Raw genomic sequence first — 20,027 nt, forward strand, 5'->3', positions numbered from 1 at the left:
AGAGATCTGGGTTCATTTGGGGTCACCTTAGGGTCTGTCCACTACTTAAAATCTTCCCTTACACATTTAAGTTGCTAAGCCATCTAAAGCTGATGCTTTAATATGATGTTAGGTAAGGATTTTAATTAATATTTTTCTATGTAGATAACAATCAGTTTCATTAGCACCATTTTTTGGCTCATTTTTGATACCCACTTTCATCCCTGTTAGAAATCAAGTTTCTATATGTGTGAGTCTAGACACTTTCTTCTATCCTCCCCATGCCAGAACTACATACATTCTCTTAATTATCACATCCTTATAATAAATACTGGGTATCTACTAGGTCAAGTCCCCCCAACATCACCTGCAATTTGTCTTGGCCAGTCTTGTGCCTTGTACTTGAATGTAAATTTTAGAAATACCTTGTAAATGCCTCAAAAAATCTTGTTAGTATTTTGGATTAAAAATGGATTACATCCTATGAATTAATATGGGGAGAACTTGTCCATGCTACTGAGATACTTTAGCTGTTGTTATGAAGAATGTTTCTTTTTTTAGGTTTTACATAGGTTTTTCAATACATACATACAATTCATTACATATGTTTTTCTCAGCAAAGGTTTTGTATCTTTTTTGTTAGATTTAATCTGAGGTATTATATAATTTCTGGTTACTACTATTTTAAAAATTATAGATTACTACTATTTTAAAAATTATAGATTTAGCTTTTAGCTTGTTTATAAAATATACTTTTTGGTGTCTCAATATGATAGCCAACTACTTTGCTAAACAGTCTTATTATTGCTGTTGAATTTGTAGAGTCTTTGAGTTTTCTTCATATATAATCATATAATCTGTGAATAATGGCTGTTGTGTGTTTTGCTTTCTAATCCTTATATTTTTTATTTCTTCTTCTTATCTAAATTTCATGACCTCTAGAATATTGAATAAAAGTGATAAATCTTTTTAAAAATTTCATCCAAAATTTGGCTACAGGGTTTCGGAAGTTGTTTTCATTTATACTTTCATCCTGTCATTGATGAGATGATGCATAGGGTTCTATGTTAATGTGTATTTTGGTGATTGTACTTTCCCTTTCTGTATAAGTGTATACATATTATATGCATTTTGATGTTTTCTTCTACTTTTGTTGAAATTTTTTGCCTCACCTAAAAAAAAACATAAATTACTCTTTTAACATTAAGGAATCTAAGATTTAAAGATAATGACTATCTCCCTCAGTAGAATTAGGGGGAAAAATAGTGATTAAAATTATCTTTCAAATCAAAGTCTTGAATTTTTTATATTTAAATATGTATGTATGTTTGTATGTATTTTGTATCCTTGGCTAGAATACAGTGGCATTATCATAGCTGACAGCAACTTCAAACTCCTGGGCTCGAGCAATCCTCTTGCCTCAGCCTCCTGAGTAGCTGGGACTGCAGGCACAGGCCACAACACCTAGCTAATTTTTACTATTTTGAGTTGATACATGGTCTTTCTTGGCTCTTGCTCAGTCTGGTCTCAAATGTTTTAATAGAGGAAAAGACTGCATGAAAGTATATGTTTTTTTATTCATCTAATGTCACATTCAAATAATGCCATTAACTTATTTCTATAAAATAGAGGATCTGAAAATTATTTTCTTAAATTTGATATATAAAATATTAGAAACTAAAGTGTACCAGTTTAAATAAGTATTTCTGAATTTCTCTTCTTCAGGAAATCAATAGCAAATATGTTGTTAAGCCTTGAAATATATACTCACAAACATTTGCATATTGAACTGATAATAAGTACTTAATACTTTCATTTATATTACCTGTGTTTTTGATATGTTCTATTTCTATTAAATTATTGATTTGAAATTATAATGTATTCAAATATTATCAGATTAAATGCTAGTGGAAATTGTCTCTTCCAAAAAATTCTATTAATAATGAAATTTTCTTGTGTAAGGAGATCTTTAAAATGATGTCTTTGCTATATTTAAATAGCTTTGGAGAGTTTAAAGTTATATATACTATAAAAAATTCACTTTAAGAAAATTACCCACAATGCAACATCTGTGATGTTTTGTGGATTTGACCATATAAGTGCCCAAATACTTTACCCTTTTTAAGGATTTTGAGCAATCTTGTGGAAGTAATTTAAAGGTTAAAATCAGAGGTAAAACCAATTATTACCATAAATATCAGCCAAGAAACTGAAAATGACATTTTCATTGCAGGACTCAACGGAATTTGACAGGGACTTTTTTGCTTCTATTTTATTGCCATGATTAGAAGTGCAGCTGTTTATCAGCAGGAAGATTTTACAATTTGGGCCAACAAGACTGTTTGTAATACCAATTAAATAATTTTAAGCTACCAGTACAACACTCAAAATGACATACTGGTGGAATACTTACAATATACACTGAGCCAATATGAATTCATCTTTCTTATGAACATAATATATTCACAGAAAATACCAGGTTCTTAGCCTCCAATTTTACTTATACTTTAAACCTCTGATGTTTGTATATTTAATTATAATACTGATTTTGTGAAACCAGCCCTCACTTATTATGGTGGTTTTTTCTAAAGACAAGCAAACCAAACCAAATGAAACACATAACTGAGGTTAAACTATCTTTTATTCTCTTCTCGTGTGCTGTGAATGTGTTGTCACAGCATCCTAAAGTGAAGGTGACATCTGGCATGTTGAATTATTGTTAAGAGTCTGGTGAAAACCCAAACGTGCAGTCTGAATGGTTTATCAGTGGAGCTTGTTATGCTTGTGCAGCCAAAGTTTTGTCTTTTAAAATCTCCCTTTGAGAACTTTGTTTTTATTCCATTTTCCTCAGCATTCAGCATTTAGCTCAAACCATACGTCTCCTGGGAATAAAGAGGGCATCTTACCCTTCCAAGAAAAGGTTATTATTCCTCTCTGACTCCTTATGCCTTAAGTTCTTGTTAAACATGGTATTACTGTTTATGTTTCATTCTCCTTGTGTTTTTTTCTTCAAGGGAAGTAGTGGCTTCTTGTTTGTCATTTTATCAGGGAGTGGATGATATTTATAAGGCCCATCTATTTATTTATTTGTTGGGGGATGTGATTCTTAAATGGACTTTCCAGTATGACAGAAATTTTAAGAATTGGCACTTATAGGTGTACTGAGTATTTTCTGTTAGGATTTTTAATGGTGTAAATGCATTCAGTTAAATAATATTAAAAGGATTATGAATTATGCATTGCAATTTCTAACTGTTTTAGGTAGGATTTCTTACTGCTTTCTTCATATGTAATAGAATTTGGCTCAGTTTCATTTTAGAAAATAACTAGCATACTTGATTTTCACAAAATCTAACAATTTCACTTCCTTCAAAGATATAATAGTAGATTATTCTCTTGAGGTGTTTTATTACTAAGACTTAATTTAAGTGTTTTATTAAAACAAAACAATCCTTTCTAATTTGTTATTTTTTATTTTCTGTGTGTGAGTTATATGCAACATGATCCATGTTTTTAGAATTAAATTGTCAAAATTAATTATAACAATAAGAATATCAATAAGTAAGATTTTCACAAACCAACTGTAGGGTTTTGGTTCACAAGGCCCCAGGCTCAAAACCAGTGTGAGTTAAATATAACTCACATGGCAGTTAATGTGTTAAATCTGAGTCATCTTATTCTCAAAAGAGAAATTTATCATTTCTATGATTTTAAACATTTTTTTTTCACAGTATTCTAAATAGGGTTATAATATGCATCTTCTCTGCTAAAAAGAGACCTTGAATAGTAACCAGTTGTGTCTCTTTTACTAAATAGTCCCTGGCCTATGGTGGATACACATTCAGTAATTTGTTAGATGAGTGAAGAAAGGTCAGCTACCTCAGGGCAGCATACATGGCTCTTTGTAGTCTGGATTTGGTTTACTTTTCAGTCTTCCTCATCTCTGCCACCCCTTTTCACTACTTCCAAGTGTTTTCCTAGTATTCTGTTCCTTTTACCTGAAATGACATTCTTAGTGACTGACTCTCTGTCCCCTCAGATAGATACCTCAGCACATAGCTCATATTTTCATTATAGAAACTAAAATAATATAATTTTAATATACCTTTTTCTTCCTTTAAACCACAAACTAATCCATATTAAGGATCATTATAAATACTTTTTTATGAAAACAAATATTTACATTACCAGAAATCTTTAGTATAATATTCATGCAATAGGTCATCAGTAAATGATTGTTGATTAGAATGTTATAAAACTCCCTATGGGTAACAGGTTTTGTTTGATAGTATGTTCCTTTGATGCTTTATTTATTCCTTGAACTGCATCCTTTAAGAACAAAGAAATAAATTTCTTATTGAAAGTTGACTAGAGGTTTTTTGCTGAATTTCTGTATATTTTGGTTAAATTTAGTTTAATATTTCTGTAGAGGTAATTACATATGTGGTATATATCTTTTTAAGACTGTCCTCTTTTAATTGTAATTCTTTTTGTGAATAGATATCATAAAATCATTCAATAAAAATTTATTTAGTAGCATATGATGTTCCTGGGAATTGATTTGGTACTGGGGTAATACAAAGAGTAATAAGACAAAATCCCTGATTTTGATCCAGCAATTTCCATATAAAGAAATCATGTCAATATTTGTGATTAAGGGTCATGATGATAGTATATAAAGAGGATTGTATGAATGTCTAGCTCTTGAGAAAAATGGGAGCTCCTTAAATCTTGTGAAAATATGGTCAAGTATAAATAAGTAAGTATAATAATTGCTTAGGGAATTGAAGAAAACCAGAGATTACTTTTGAGCTTGAACTTGAATGATAATGAAGAATTTCTCAGGATCGAGAAACATGTTTTAGGTCGTCAAAAGGCACAAAGAAATATTCAGAGAATGGTGTACATAATGGTGATGGTGGGAGATAAAAAGGGCTCATATTTTGAAGGTTCTTCAATACTGCAAACTCTGTGCCTTGAAGGATCTTGTGTGCTGCATACCATGAGCAATTGAAATTGGCAGTGAAATGTCTTTGAAGACATTTAAGCTGGAATATGGCATGATCAGATTTGTAATTTAGAAATAGTAGACTCTATTTCATGTTGAGTCTAGAAAGATTGGAAATCGCATCATTCATTTGCAGCACTATTTTAGTAAGCTTCATATAAACATGAAATGACATATGACAGAAATGGTAATAGCTGAATTTAATTTATTTCAACACATTTAAGTACCAACTCTGTATATGGTTTATACTATATGATTTATAAACGTTATGTAACTAAAGATTGTGATTCTCAAGGTATGCTATGTGACTTCAAATCCTAGCTCCAGCATTTTTAGCTGTGTGAATTTAAATGAGCCTTTTTAAGTCTCAGTTTCCTCATCTATAAAATAGTCTGGTATGGTTATTAGAGGTAATTAGGGTAATTCGTGTAAAGGACTCACCCTATGCTTAACCCATGACAAACACCCATAATTTAGCTATTTTTACTATAAAGATTTTTACTAATCTTTATAACTTCTTTGTATGATAATGTTACTAACCTTATTTTATAGATGAGGAAATGGAATTAAGAGATTTTAAGTTTGTTTAAAGTTGTGTTGCAAATAATGGCAAAGCCAATATTTTAACCTGGGTCTCTGACCTGAAGCCCAACGTCCTGAAAAATGTGCTATATTGTTCTTCCAGGGCTAAGTAATTAGTAGAAATTAATGAATAAAGCATCTCTTGTACTCTCATATGTTTCATTGACTTGCCTAGGAGTTTCTAGGCCTAAGAGATATTACTCTAATCTTTTAAAGTATGCCTTTTGTTCAAATGAAAGCTTAAGTAGATATAATAAATATGTCTATTGCGTTTTATATTATTTTTTGAAAAACAGCTTTATTGAGGCATAATTGGCATATAATTAAATATATATACATTCATGAGCCACATAACAACATCTTGATCAATAACAGACCATATATATGACAGTGGTTCCATAAAACTATACTGGAGCTAAAATATTCTTATCACCTGTGACATCATGACAGTCATCACTTTGAAGTGCAATACATTGCTAAAGTGTTTGTGCTGATGGTGGTGTAAACAAACTTACTGTGGTCAGCCGTTTAAGTATATAGCACATACAATTATGTATAATACATAATACTTGATAATAATAAATGGTGATGCCACTGGTATATGTGTTTACTGTACTGTAAGTTTTATTGTTATTTTAGAGTGTACTCCTTCTGCATATAAAAAAATTAACTATTAATATTTAATAGTCTGGGCAAGTCCTTCAGGAGGTGTTCCAGAAGATGGCTTTATTATCCTAGTAGACGAGAGCTCCATGCTTGTTATTGCCCCTGAAGACCTTACAGTGGGACACGATGTGGAGGTGCAGATAGTGATATTGATCATCCTGACCCTATGTAAGCCTAGGCTAATGTGTGTTCTTGCCTTGGTTTTTGACAAAAGGTTTAACAATTTTTTAAATAAAATAAAAAAATTTTTAAATAGAAAAAAAAAAGCTATAGAATAAGGATATAAGGAAAGAAGATATTTTTGTACAGCTGGGCAATGTTTGTGTTTTAAGCTTAGTGTTATTATAAAAGAGGCAAAAAGTTAAAAAATAAAAATACAAAGTAAAAAGTTACAGGCTAAGTTTAATTTATTATTGAAGAAAAAGTTATTTTTATAAATTTAGTGAAACTTAAGTATACAGTATTTATAGTCTACAATAAGTGTACAGTAATATAGACCTTCACATTCACTCACTACTCATTGACTCACCCAGAGCAACTTCTAGTCCTGCATAATCCATTCATGCTAAGTGCCTTATAAAGATGTATCATTTTTATCATTTATACCATATTTTCTTATACCTTTTCCATATTTAGAAATCTTTAGATACACAAATACCACTGTGTTAAAATTGCATATAATATTTAGTAACATGCTATACAGGTTTGTAGCCTAGGAGCAAGAGGCTATACCATATAGTCTATGTGTGTAGTTGGCTATACCATCTAGGTTTGTGTAAATATACTCTATGATTTTTGCACAATGACAAAATCAACAAAATTGCATAATGATTTCTCAGAACATATCCCCATTGTTAAGTGACTCATGAATGTATTTAAAGTAAAAATGTGGTAAGTTTACCACATGAAATCACATTACAATCTAGATTGTGAACATAACCATCATTTCCAAAGAGTACTTTGTGCCTCCCTGCACTTCCTCCTCTCCCTCCTCTTCCCCACCATCCCTATCCCTACGCATCAACTAATTTTTCTATCACTACAGATTAGTTTGTGTATTCTAGATTTTTATATAAATGGGGCCTGAAGTATGTAATTTTTGATCTGACTTCTTTCATTCAACATGATTATTTTGAGACTATTTTGTTACATGTCTCAATAATTCATTCTTTTTTAATGACATATAGTATTCCATTGTATGAATATACCATATTTTGTTTATCCATTCATCTGTTGATGCACATTTGAGTCTTTTTCCTGTTTTAGGCTATTAGAAATAAAGCTGCTATGAACATTTATGTACAAGTTTTTATCTGCACATATGCTTTTTCTCTGGGTAAAACTTAGAAGGGATATGGCTGGATTATATGGTAGTGTAGGTCCATGTAACTTTTTAAAACTTGCCAAAGTGTGATTGTTCTATTTTATACATCTATCAGCAGTGTGTATGAATTCCAATTCCTCCACATGTTCACCAATACTTGAAATTTTTAAAAAAATATTAAAATTTTAAAAATTTTACAAGTTTTCAAAATGTTAGCCACTTTAATAGATATATAATTATGGTTTTCATTTTCTCTTCCCTAATGACTAATGATGTTGAGCACCTTTTTGTGTGCTTTCTGTGTATCTTTGGTGAAATGAATATTAGATTATTTTCTTATCATGTTTAGAGAATTCTTTATATATTCTTCATACAAGTACTTTATCAGATATATGCTTCAAAAATATATTTTTTTCCATTCTGTGGCTTCTCTTTTCATTTTCTTGACAATGTTTTAAAGATCATAGGTTTTTTACTTTGCTTAAGTCCAATTTATCAATTTGTTATGGATTTTATTGTATTTCAGAAATCTTAACCTAACTCAAGTACATGAATAATTTCTCCTATGTTTTCTTCTGTGAGTTTTATAGTCTCAGGTTTTACATTTAGGTCAATGACATATTTTGAGTTAATTTTTATATATGACACAAGATGTGGATTCAAATTCATCTTTTTATATGTGGATATCCATTTGTTCTAGCATTATTATTGAAAATACTGACCTTTGTCATCTGCATTGCCTTTTAGCCTTTGTCAAGAAACAGTTGTCCTAGTATGTGTGGGTTTATTTTTGGATTCTCTATTCTGTTCCTTGTTTTATTGCTTTATTTTTATGCAATGCTGTTTTGATTTCTTTAATTTTTAAATAATCCTTGAAATTAGGTAATTTTACCTCTCTAACATTGTTCTTATTTCAAAGTTGTTAGTTGTTTTGTTTTGTCTAGGTCCTATGTGTTTCCATATGAATTCTAGAATCAGCTTGTCAATTTCCATAGACAAGTCTGCTGAAATTTTTATTCGAATTGCATTAAATCTATAGATCTGTTTGGAAAAACTTGATATCTTAAGTTTTTTTCCATTTCTTTTAGCAAAATTGTATAGTTTTCAGTATGCAGGTCTTTCCCATCTCTTTTCAGATTTATCCCTGAGTAATTTATAATGCTATTTTAATTGATTTTTTAAATATTTTACCTTCAGATATTTCATTGCTAATATATAGAAATATAATTTAGGTGTTTATCTTGTATGCTTCAACCTTCCTAAATTCATTCTCTAGTTTATAGAAGCTTTTTTGCAGATTCCATCAGAATTTTTACGTAAACAATCATGTCATGTCTAAATAAATTAGAACACCATCATGATATTTGTAAATAGATATGAACTCAAAAATACCTACTCAAAAATATTTAATTTTGTTTTCTTATATTATTAATTTAATATTGTTTTGTACTTAGGGATTGTGTACTAAGACGCAGGTATAGTCTCATTATATTTTTAAAATTTAGTGGGTGGTAATTTCAATTGTATTAGAATTATACAGTATTTATGCAGTGTTCTCAACTGTACACACATATTTAAATATAGAACACATTGAAAAACTATAAATTAGGGTTTTTTTTAAAAGACCAAGGAAATAAATGTTTGCTTTTAATATTTTGTGTCATTCCTTCACATTATTACCATTTTTAATGGGTTATGCCTTTTCTAGATTGGACAGCTGGCTTTCAAAGGGATGAAGAGACTCAATAGAATCCAGTCGATAGTGTTTGAGACTGCCTACAACACCAATGAGAACATGCTGATTTGTGCCCCTACTGGAGCTGGAAAGACCAACATTGCAATGCTTACAGTCTTGCATGAAATTCGCCAACATTTTCAACAAGGTGTTATCAAAAAGAATGAATTTAAGGTAGGAAAATAATAAACCAGACAACAACTTTTTAAGTTGTAAAAATCAAAATAAGTTTTCAGTTGTAAGTTATTTGAAATCTGGAAGTTCTTAAGGATGTTGTACTTGAAGTCAGGTAAAGAATGCTGCTTGATTTACTTCATTAGTAAAGGCAGTCTCTGTGTTATGAAAATCCTATTACCCTTGTAAAAAGCTACAAAAATACATTTAGCCCTGAAACGGAACCAATTTTCAAAGTGATGAGGCTGTGTAAACAAACAAATTCCATTGTCCTTTAAACAGCTATACACTTATCCAACAAACATAAGTACTTTTCATATTAATATATCACTATTAAGATTTTTCACTGGAAGTAGCAAGAATCATATTTCACAATAAAGTGTGACTTGTATTGGCTACTGTGAAACAAATGACATTGTAGTTTTGCTCATTTATCAAGCAAGTGTTCCTTTGGTACAGATTGTATATGTTGCTCCAATGAAAGCCTTGGCAGCTGAAATGACAAATTACTTCAGCAAACGTCTAGAGCCACTGGGCATCGCTGTGAAAGAATTGACTGGTGATATGCAGTTGTCAAAAAGTGAAATTTTACGAACACAGGTATGACATTTACCTAGATTTTTTTGTTTAATGCCATTTCTTTTTTAAGGTAATTGTGAAAATTATTAAACTACTCTATCTTAAGTAATTATAGTACATTATACAAACATAATGTGAAGAACTTCTTTTGTTTGTAACCACATCTTACCTCTATATTACAAAAGAGGTTTTGCTGGTGCTTTGTTCTATAATATCATTTCTAACTTAAGTGATTCTTACTGTAGCTTGAATATTGTTAGGTTCCAAGTCAATTGACAGTAATACTGTTCTTTCAAAACAGTAGGGAATAAGGATATGGATAAAACCAGAGTTAAATTTTAAGAGGAGGGAAATATATAGATCTTAAAATGATCCTACTAGTATTCTTTGCCATTTTTAATCTGATATTTCACCTGATTATTATTTCATTTGGCTGCTTTATTTTTAACTCTGTAATTTTTATTTTTTTATGGTGCATATTCCCTATCCATTCGTGAGTGACATTTTCTTTCCATTCTTAAAAAGTTACCATATTTATAATGACTAATTTAAAGTCGTTGCTAAATCCAACATGTGGTCTCCTCAGAGTCAGGTTTATTGACTGCCTTCTTTTCTGCAAATGGGTCACACCACCCTGTTGCATCTAAATTTGGTTGAATACAGTAAGTTTTAGAAACTCTAGATTCTATTTTATTCTTCTGAAAATTATTCACTTTGTCTTTGTTTTTATTTCAGTAGATTTAGGGGTACAAGTGGAGTTGTGTTATGAATACCTGGATATATTGTATAGTGGTGAAGTCTGGGCTTTTAGTGTACCCATCATCCAAAATAGTATATACATAGTAACTAAGAGGCAATTTTTTTTATCCCTCTTCCCCCTTTTACTCCCTTTCCTTTTGAGTCTCCAATGTCTGTTGTTTTTGTTTTAATAAGCACTTAGTTGCTTGATTTTACTTTGTCTTCCCTATGTTATACATTTACTGATGGTTGTTCTTACTGCTTCCCAGTGCTGCCTTTTTAGCTAGGCCCTCATATGTCTTCCCTGAGCCTGTGTAATTTGTAATTTGGTGGTTCATCAAGGATTTGCGCAGAGATGGAGATCACTTTTTCTAAGGATTACATTCTAATTTCCTCTTGTACTGCTGATTTTGGAATCTGTGCTCTGATACTTTTAGCCTTTCTGCTTAATGCTTTCATCCACTAGAGCTGTGCATGGTTGGGAAATCCACTCACTAATGAAAAAATTATCAAACTCACATAAGTTCTCAACCCAGCATTTGGGAGGTTCTCATGTTGCTGGGTTTTTCAGTTTAAATTTCAAGCTGCTTTCTCTTAGGTCTGAATCCCATCTCTGAACTCTGATTTGGGACACCTCTTGCCATTGAGACTGTGAGTTTTCCCTCCCATTTTTGTGTAGCCATAGTCATGGTTGTTAGATCATACCTTTGGGTCAACACTCTGCAAACTGGGAATTCTTACCTCTCTTAGTTACAGTTAGACATTAAATTCTCCTCTGGCTTCTTTGTGCTTTGGGATGCTTTCCTGTGTCTTAAATAAATTTTTTTAAATTATACCCAGTATTTTAGAGTTATCTACAGAGACTCATACCACCTCTTTGGGCCTCTGCATTACTAGAATTTGATTCCCTAATATGTTTATTACTTAATTTATACGTTTTTAAAAAAGCTTTTCTTCTCTTTTACTAGCAGTGAAGGCAGGAAGTACATTGTAAAAATATAACTGCTCTTTTAAAAGTTATTGCCTGCCCATGCATTTTTAAATCATTTTTATAGAAACTTATTCCAAATTTATTTTTCTTAAAAATCAATAATTATATTCAATTTATTAAATGCAAAATGCTCTTTGCCTTCATTATTTTAAGCAACCTCTGCCTAGAGACTTTTTAATAATTTCTTAAAGTACCTTTTTAATTAAAAGGACATTCTGAAGTATTTGATATGTGAATAAATTTCTGTTACTCTGTGAAATCTGAGTGATTAGATACCATCCAACCTTTCCTTGAAACATTCTAAATTTGGTTTTGTTAAAGACTCTAGAGAATTGTCACTTGACAAACAAGAGTAACACTTATATTTATATATAGTCTCTTTATCAAATTTTGATTCTTTTCATATGTTAATAATTTGTATACTTAACACAATGAACTGAATTATGTTCAAAATTTTAAGCATGTACAATAAAGGAGGTTTTATAGATTTGAATACCACAGTACAATGTTGTGCACAGTTTCTAAATTTATGGACTCATTACATTATAGGTTCATGGTTTTGTAGAAGTGATGTTATATATTGATAGATTTCAAGGCTAGCTCTCTAGGCTAGCAAAATACGTAATTACAGAGATTATTATCTCAAAACCACATATCAGACTGATAAATAATTTTTTAGTGTGCTTTTTTACTTTTATAATGCTTTGTAGGGGCATATACATTGAGTCAAAAATTGACACAACAAACTATCTTTATTCAAAATAAAATTTTCCAAAATCAGAACCATTCTAGAGTATCTTAGACTATACATACCTATCATGTATCTTACCCAAAGGAATCAGTTTTGGATACTGGTGGGAACAAAGAATTTTAGGAAAGATGAAGAAATGCTTAAGACAGTTTATTCCTCTTTTATTGCTTGAAGTCTAGCCATAAATAATTTTCTGTGAATAGTAGGTTTGGCTTTGACAGTCTTGCCTCACTGATGCTCCAAATCTAGGGCTCTTCCTTTGTATCATTCTGCTCGAGTTGTTCACACACCATTAACAGCCTCTTTTTTTGGTCATTCCTATTGCTACAAAATGTGTTCTGGGGATACCCAGCATTTCCTGAGATTCTCTCAACTGGTTTTACAGGTTAAAACTGATTTTCATAATAATATTATGATGTTATTTTCTTTCGCTCTCATTCTCTCACAAGTATACAGTAGGTTTTTCCAGAGGCTGTGTGGTGATGTCATCACTAACAGTTAATAGAATAAGTACTTTGTATTCATGTAAAAATTTCTCAGTTTCAATTTATAATTAAAGAAATATTGATAGATTTAATTCAACAAAAACAAAAGTTCTTTGGGGTCTCAATAATTTTAAAAGTGTACAAAGGAATCTCAAAGCCAAAATATTCTGAGAAACACTGTGGTGTGTGGAAAGCTCTGTATATATGACATTGGATTCTCTTCACAGTATACATCCAACCTGGTTTCATACTTATCTCCCAGCTGCTTCTCAATATACAATATAGCCAGACCATTTTTGGTTTCTCTAAAATAACATCGGTCATATCACTTTTTCTCAAATGATCATTGCTATTCAGTAAGTTTCCTTGTGCATTTTCTCCTTTTCATAATATCTTCCTTTATATAATGACATTTGTAAAATCTTGCCCTTTCTTTAAAACTCACTTCAAACCCTGTGAGTACTTTATTTCCTCTTACTTGAGTCCTAGTCATTTATTTTCATAAAATAATACCTACTGTACAAAGCCTGTGCTTTTGGACCTGATGATGTAGTCTTAAAAATGTGTGTCACTCTCAGGTAAAGTTCTGATGCCCTTGTACCATATCCAGTTGTGTTACTGATGCTAATGAAAGAATGTTTATGGAAAGACAAGGGAGATAACATTTTAATTCAAATTATAAGCCAGTCACTATGCTAAATGCATATGTGCATTCTTCCTGAGTCTTCACAAGAACCCTATTGGGTGATGTCTCTATTTTATAAGTACAGAAAGTAAACTAAATAAAATCTACTTACATTTATATATTATATTTTCAAAAGGTTTGTGAACATCTGTTTTTTTCTCCATTTGCCCATTTTTACACTGGCTAGTTATAGTCTACGTCCTTTGTCAATATTTTTTCACTCTGTGAAGGCAGGGACCATGGCCTTGGCCGCAGTAATAGTGTAATTGAACCTATTGTCTTGTGCTTGCTCTTGATTCTTTTTCTACTATAACCCTAATACGAATGATGCTAATTTTTGTGGTCTGGAAACTGTATAGTTACTAAGCTCTTCACCCTGTCCTTCTATCCATCATTACAGATTCTCACAGATTAAAATTTTGGTGCTGTCACTGCCTTTGAGATTGAGATGGAGCAAAGTAGAGAATATTGCAAGTATGTGGAAGTGCATACATATCCACTTTTATTTTTGGAGTTTGAATTTCCTGCTTTCCCTCCATTTTTAATTTTTAATTTTAACAGTTTCTAAATTATTACTATAATGTACTTTTTGGTACATAAGTTCTCCAATAAGCATTAAATGAAATATAACCTTAAATTTCCTGTCATTTTCCCCCAGCTTTCTCAGTATTGTTAGTTTATCTTTTTTATATGAGAAGGCAAATTAATCTCATTTGCAAACTTTCTGTTATGCTCTTCTGATCATATTATTCTCTTGCTCATAAACTTTCATTGGTTCTTCATTGCTTATTGAATTAAGTCAAACTACCTATAGCTTGTTAAGAATCTTGTATAAATTAGGTATAATACAAGATGTGATCTATTTTGTGGTTCACTAGAGACTGTCAGCTCTAGCATCAGTTATGATTTTATTGAAGTTTGAATGTAAAATTTTCTTTTATAGAACAAAATTATATAATTCTAAGATTAACTATCAGGAGAATCATTCAGTGCTGACAATAGGTACCTTTTTGGTGCTTAGCTAAAAAGCAATTTTGTGCAACTTTGAAAACTTAGTAGGTTTGTCATCTACCTTTCCAATCTATATCTCATTATTCTACATATACCTTTAATTTCAAATTTCTCCTAAATGTACACTTGATGAAGAGGTATTATTTTACAATATTTACTGTATTTTTCAGTGGTTTCATTGAGCAGTATTCCTTTGAACCTCAATGAAAACACTAGTCAGAAATTTTAGAAGAGATTTCTCCTGCCCTAGCAGTAACTCTTTGTCAATGTGTTCTGAAATTGTTCCCCTTGTTTTATATTTGCTCAACCTTGTAGTAGAAGGGTTTTATCTGTGTAGCTTTAGGAGGTTTATTTCAAGTTTGTTTTTGTTTATATTTTTGTTGGTGATAGAGGGAAACTCTTTTCAGATCTCTTAGGCTCAAGCAACAGTGAAGGGAAAGCTGAATTTCCTTTTTATTACTCCACTAGATTAGAGTTCCAGGAACCTTGGTTGGTGGGATGTAGGTAGTAGGTACACATATGAGCTCAGCTAACACTCAGTGTTTATGTTACAATGCCCCAATCTACTTTTCACTCAAGGGGATGTTTCCTGTGGTATATATTCTATTGATTATTTCACTGAGAATATGTATATACTTAGGGTGAAAGGTAGGATTAAAGGGGAGATGGAGATAGGAGTAGACATTATATATACCCAGGTTGTAGTTTTATCTGGGTATCTGTGTATTATATGCTTAACTAGGTTTTCATGTTGCTGAATGTTTCCCTTTAAAATTAAGCTGCTTTCCCACCTCTGAATCCCATCTCTGAACTCTGATTTTGGGTGTCTTTTGCTAATGAGGCTGTGGTTTTTCCCTGCCCTTTTTTGTGCAGCCGTAGTTATGGGTCCATAATCTGCAAACTGGCAATTCTTACTGGCAATTGCTACCATTCTACCTACAGTCTGAGAATGTCTTTATTTCAACTCCATTCTTGAAGATATTTTTGCTTTATATTGACATGTGAGTTGTCACTTCTTTTCAGCCCTTGAAAAATGCACCACTTTTTTCTGGTCTCTATGGTTGCCAAAGAAAAATTCACACCATTCAGATGGTTGTTTCTTTGTAGATAATAAGATGATATTTCTCTTGTGCTGCTTTCTTTCAAGATTCTTTATTTATATTTAGTTTCCAGAAGTTTTATTATGATGTGTATAGTTGTAGATTTCTTTTAGCTTATCCTGTTTGGTGTTTGCTCAGCTTCTTGAATCTGTAGGTTTATGTCTTTTGTCAAATTTCAGAGTTTTGCAGCCTTTATTTCTTTAACCCACCATCCTTTCTCCTTTCTTTCTTGGACTTTGCCGACAGGAATATTAGATCTTTTATTATTTATCCCACAGGACCCTGATATCTGTTTTCCACCCCACTCCTTCTATTTTCTGTCTGTTGTTGTGATTGTTTAGATTAGAAAAAAATCGACTGGCCTGTGTTTGAGTACAGTAATTCTTTCATTTGTTGTCTACATTCTGCTATTGAGTCCTTCCAATAAGTATTTAATTTATTAATTTATTATTGGTTTTTGGTTCTAAATTTTTGGCTTTTTTTAAAATATCCTCTGTTTCTTTGCTGAGATTTTTTTTTCCCATTTGTTTCAAGTGTGTTTGAAAGTACTCCTTGAAGAACTTTTAAAAATAATTTCTTTAAAAGTCTTTTCAGATAATTCTAACATTTTTGCCATCTCATTTAGCATCTGCTGCATGTACTTCTCATTTGAGTTGAGATTTTCCTGGTTCTTGGTAAGCATGTTATTTTCAGTTGTATCCTGGACCTTTGGGGTATTATATTATCAGATGGTTGGTATTACTAAGTACTAGTTGGTATTTACCATTTACTTGTTATTTACTATGGGTAGGATGCTAGTCAGGACTCTGTTTACACAATGTGCCCATCCCCTCAGTGCCAGTTTCAGCACATAGTGAGTTGGGGAAGGAGCACTTTTTTCTTCTGTGGTATTTGGCTGGTGCCATCAAAAAGATTCTGCTCATCTGGACTGCCCCCTCTCCATCTTTTGGATAGAAAGAGCAGTGTTATCTTGTGTGGGTCTTTTTTATTTTATTTTTTTTAAGGGCAAGTATAGTTTTACACCCCGTTGACTTTCAAAGTTGTAAGGTTCTTCACCAGTCTGGAATATATAGGAAGCAAAGAAAGAAACCCCAGGAACTCACTGCCAAGTCTTTTTTTGAGTCCTGAGGTCCCTATACAGTCCTGCTACTTTTATTCACTTTTCAGTCTTCTGAAAAATGCCTCCATCTAGAAGGCATTTTGTCAGGTGCAGTGCCATGCACCTTTAGTCCCAGCTATTCAGAAGGCTGAGGCAGAGGATCACCTGAGCCCTGGTGTTTAAGGCTGTAATACACCGTGATTGTGCCTCTGAATGGCCACAACTTATCAAGCTTTGAGGATCTCATAAGATTGTACTTTCTTATTCATATGACATCACACATTTAACTTGAACTTTGAGATCCTTTAATAAGAGAATCTTAAAATTTTCAAAGGTATGTGATGAAAATAAATTCATGATTTCAGAAAATATCACAAATACCAATGAGTATGGAAAATGACTTTATGTTTTTGTGAATACCTTGGGAGATGAAACCTGATGTGTCTGAAATATGAAGTTCCTGTTCCTCAGTGTAGTTCAGTTTTCAGAGGAACTGATTGTTTAAAGAGTATATATCTGCGAAGATAATGCAGTTTCCTTGGAACTATCATGGAATTTCTAGCTATATACCAACATTTGTGAAAAATAAAAGTATTATAACTCATTAAATATATTTATCCCCGAGTTCTTAAGAACCATCCTTTATAAAATAAGAATCTCACTAATCAGATCTACATCTCCTTATAATTGCACAGTCTTTTAAAGAATGAAGTTATGAAAATTTTTCATCTGCTTTAGTGTCATAGCTAATAACACAATGGTATTATTGAATACCCAACAATATATACTTTACCACTCTTTTATAAAACATATGATCCTCAACACACACAAGCAACAGGTAAAATCAGTAGTGTTCTACTAAAACTGATATCCACTGAAGTGTGTAGTGTTTCTATTTTAAAAATATTAAAATATTTGTCAAGCCCAAGATAAGGAAGATTTTCTGGTGTGTTTTCTTTCAGAAATTTTGTTATTTTACTTCTTGGTTTTAGGCTGTGATTCATTTTGAGTTGATTTTTGTGCAAGGTAGAAGTAAGGATCCAGGGTTTTTTGCATCTGGATGCCCGTTATTCTGCTGCTGTATTAGTTAGAGTTCTCCAGAGAAATAGAATCAATAGGAGATAGATAGATAGATAGATAGATAGATAGATAGATAGATAGATAGATAGATAGATAGATAAAGAGGGGACTTATCAGTAGAATTGGCTCACGCAATTATGGAAGCTGAGAGATCCCATGATAGACTGTCTATAAGCTAGAGACCCAGGGTGGCTGGTAGTATAATTTAGTCTAAGTTTGAAGGCTTCAGAACCAGAGAAGCCAATGGTGTAACTCTGAAGAGGAAGGTCTGAAAACCCCGGGAGCCACTGGTATAAGTCCTGGAGTCCAAAACCTAGAGAACCTGGAGGTCTGGTGTCTAAGGGCAAGCAAGAGAAGAAGAGTGTCTCAGCTCCAGAAGAGAAAGGAAAGAAATTTCTCCTCTCTTCTGCCTTTTGTTCTATCCAGGCCTCCAGCCAATTGGATGATGCCTGCCTGCATTGAGGGTGGATCTTCTCCACTCATTCCACTGACTGATGGTTTCCAGTCTCCTCTGAAAACACCTTCACAGACAAACCCAGAAGTACTGCTTTTCTAGCTCTCTAGGTATCCCTTAATTCCAGTCAAGCTGACATCTAAAACTAGCCATCATAGCCACCACTTGTTGAAAAGGTTGTCTTTTCCACTGTTGGATGCCATGGCACTTCTAATTGAAAATGAATTGACCATAAATGTATGGGTCTGTTTCTGATTTTATTTTCTGTTTCATTGATTTGTATGTTTATCTTTATGTCAATACCACACTCTTGATTACTGTAACTATATAATATTGAAGTCAGGTCGTGTAAGAAAAAAAACTTTGTTCTTTTTCAAGGTTATTTTGATTATTTCAGTTCTTATTTCCATAATTACGTGTTTTCGGTTGACTTTTGGTAACTTTTCCCTATCTATTACTGTGTAATTTTATCTTGTAACCATACAGCAAAGAATGTCATAAAAGTACGAATGGGAGGATTGTAGCTGTTTATTTTTAATTCATTTGCAAAACTTGAACTCCCTGAAAACATTGCTCTAATGGCGGTATAAGCTTAAATAAGCAAAAAGGGATTAGAAATTATTTGAGAAGTAGGGAAAGATTACCTAAATACCTTCTAAAGTATTTAATTCCTTTTTAATGCTTCTAGGTTTTTTGATTGTTTTGCTTCTCATTTCAATGCATATTCATTCATTACAGAATAATTAACAAATAGATAAACAAAAATACCATTACATGTCTAATCACAAGTTATTACAAGCACATACAGAATTTAACTTTGTATTTTTTGTGCTAATATAGATCATGTTCATATATTTAATTACAGGAAGTACAGTATAATGGTTGAGACCATAGTCTCTGAAGTCACATCATGGGGGCTGAAATACTGGCTTGGCCACTTATCATGTTTCTTTGGTCGAGTTACTCAAACTCTATGTGGCTTAGTTTCTTTATTTTAAAACCATTCTTTTAAAAATTGAGTTGATGATTTTACATGAAAGTTTGTTGATTTTATACATGTGAAGTGTTTAGAATGGTACTTGGCACATAACACGTTTTTAATAGGCATTAGCTATCTTTGAATAAAACCATATAAATAAACTGCTTTATACCGTGCTCTTTTTTTATTCTTTAACAATATACCATGAACACTTACCTATGTCAATAGATACCTTATCTACAAGAAATTTAATGACATTGAGTAACCCAAAAAGCGATTTACTGATTGGTGAGAAAATGCCAGGCACACAAACCTGCCACATATTCATCATTTATTAAATTAGGAATATAGAGCAATGTTGCTCGATACAGCAGCCATTGGCCACATGTGACTGTTAAAATTAAAATTAAATAAAATTAAAAATTCTTTTCCTCACTTATACTAACTTCATTTCAACTGTTCGATAGTTATTAGTAGCTACCAACTTGGATACCGCACACATAGAACATTATGATAATCACAGAAAGTCCTATTTAACAGTGTGAACATAATGCTTAAAGTATGGTGGCAATACAGAGCAGAAGCAGAGGCAGTGATGTGCACATAT

At 32.0% G+C, this 20,027-nt stretch overlaps 1 protein-coding gene across 4 annotated transcripts in view; it reads left to right on the forward strand.

The window, feature by feature from the left end:
* Positions 1-20,027, forward strand: part of ASCC3 (activating signal cointegrator 1 complex subunit 3) — a 318,336-nt gene that overhangs the window by 82,947 nt on the left and 215,362 nt on the right. For all 4 annotated transcript variants that reach the window (XM_076003099.1, XM_012738813.3, XM_076003097.1 and 1 more), the window contains 2 exons: positions 9,268-9,468; positions 9,928-10,068. In XM_076003099.1, coding sequence (XP_075859214.1) covers positions 9,268-9,468; positions 9,928-10,068 — 342 coding nt within the window. The remainder of the gene's footprint in view (positions 1-9,267; positions 9,469-9,927; positions 10,069-20,027) is intronic.

The sequence above is a fragment of the Microcebus murinus genome, chromosome 5, assembly GCF_040939455.1.
Source record: "Microcebus murinus isolate Inina chromosome 5, M.murinus_Inina_mat1.0, whole genome shotgun sequence".
Taxonomy (NCBI): domain Eukaryota; kingdom Metazoa; phylum Chordata; class Mammalia; order Primates; family Cheirogaleidae; genus Microcebus; species Microcebus murinus.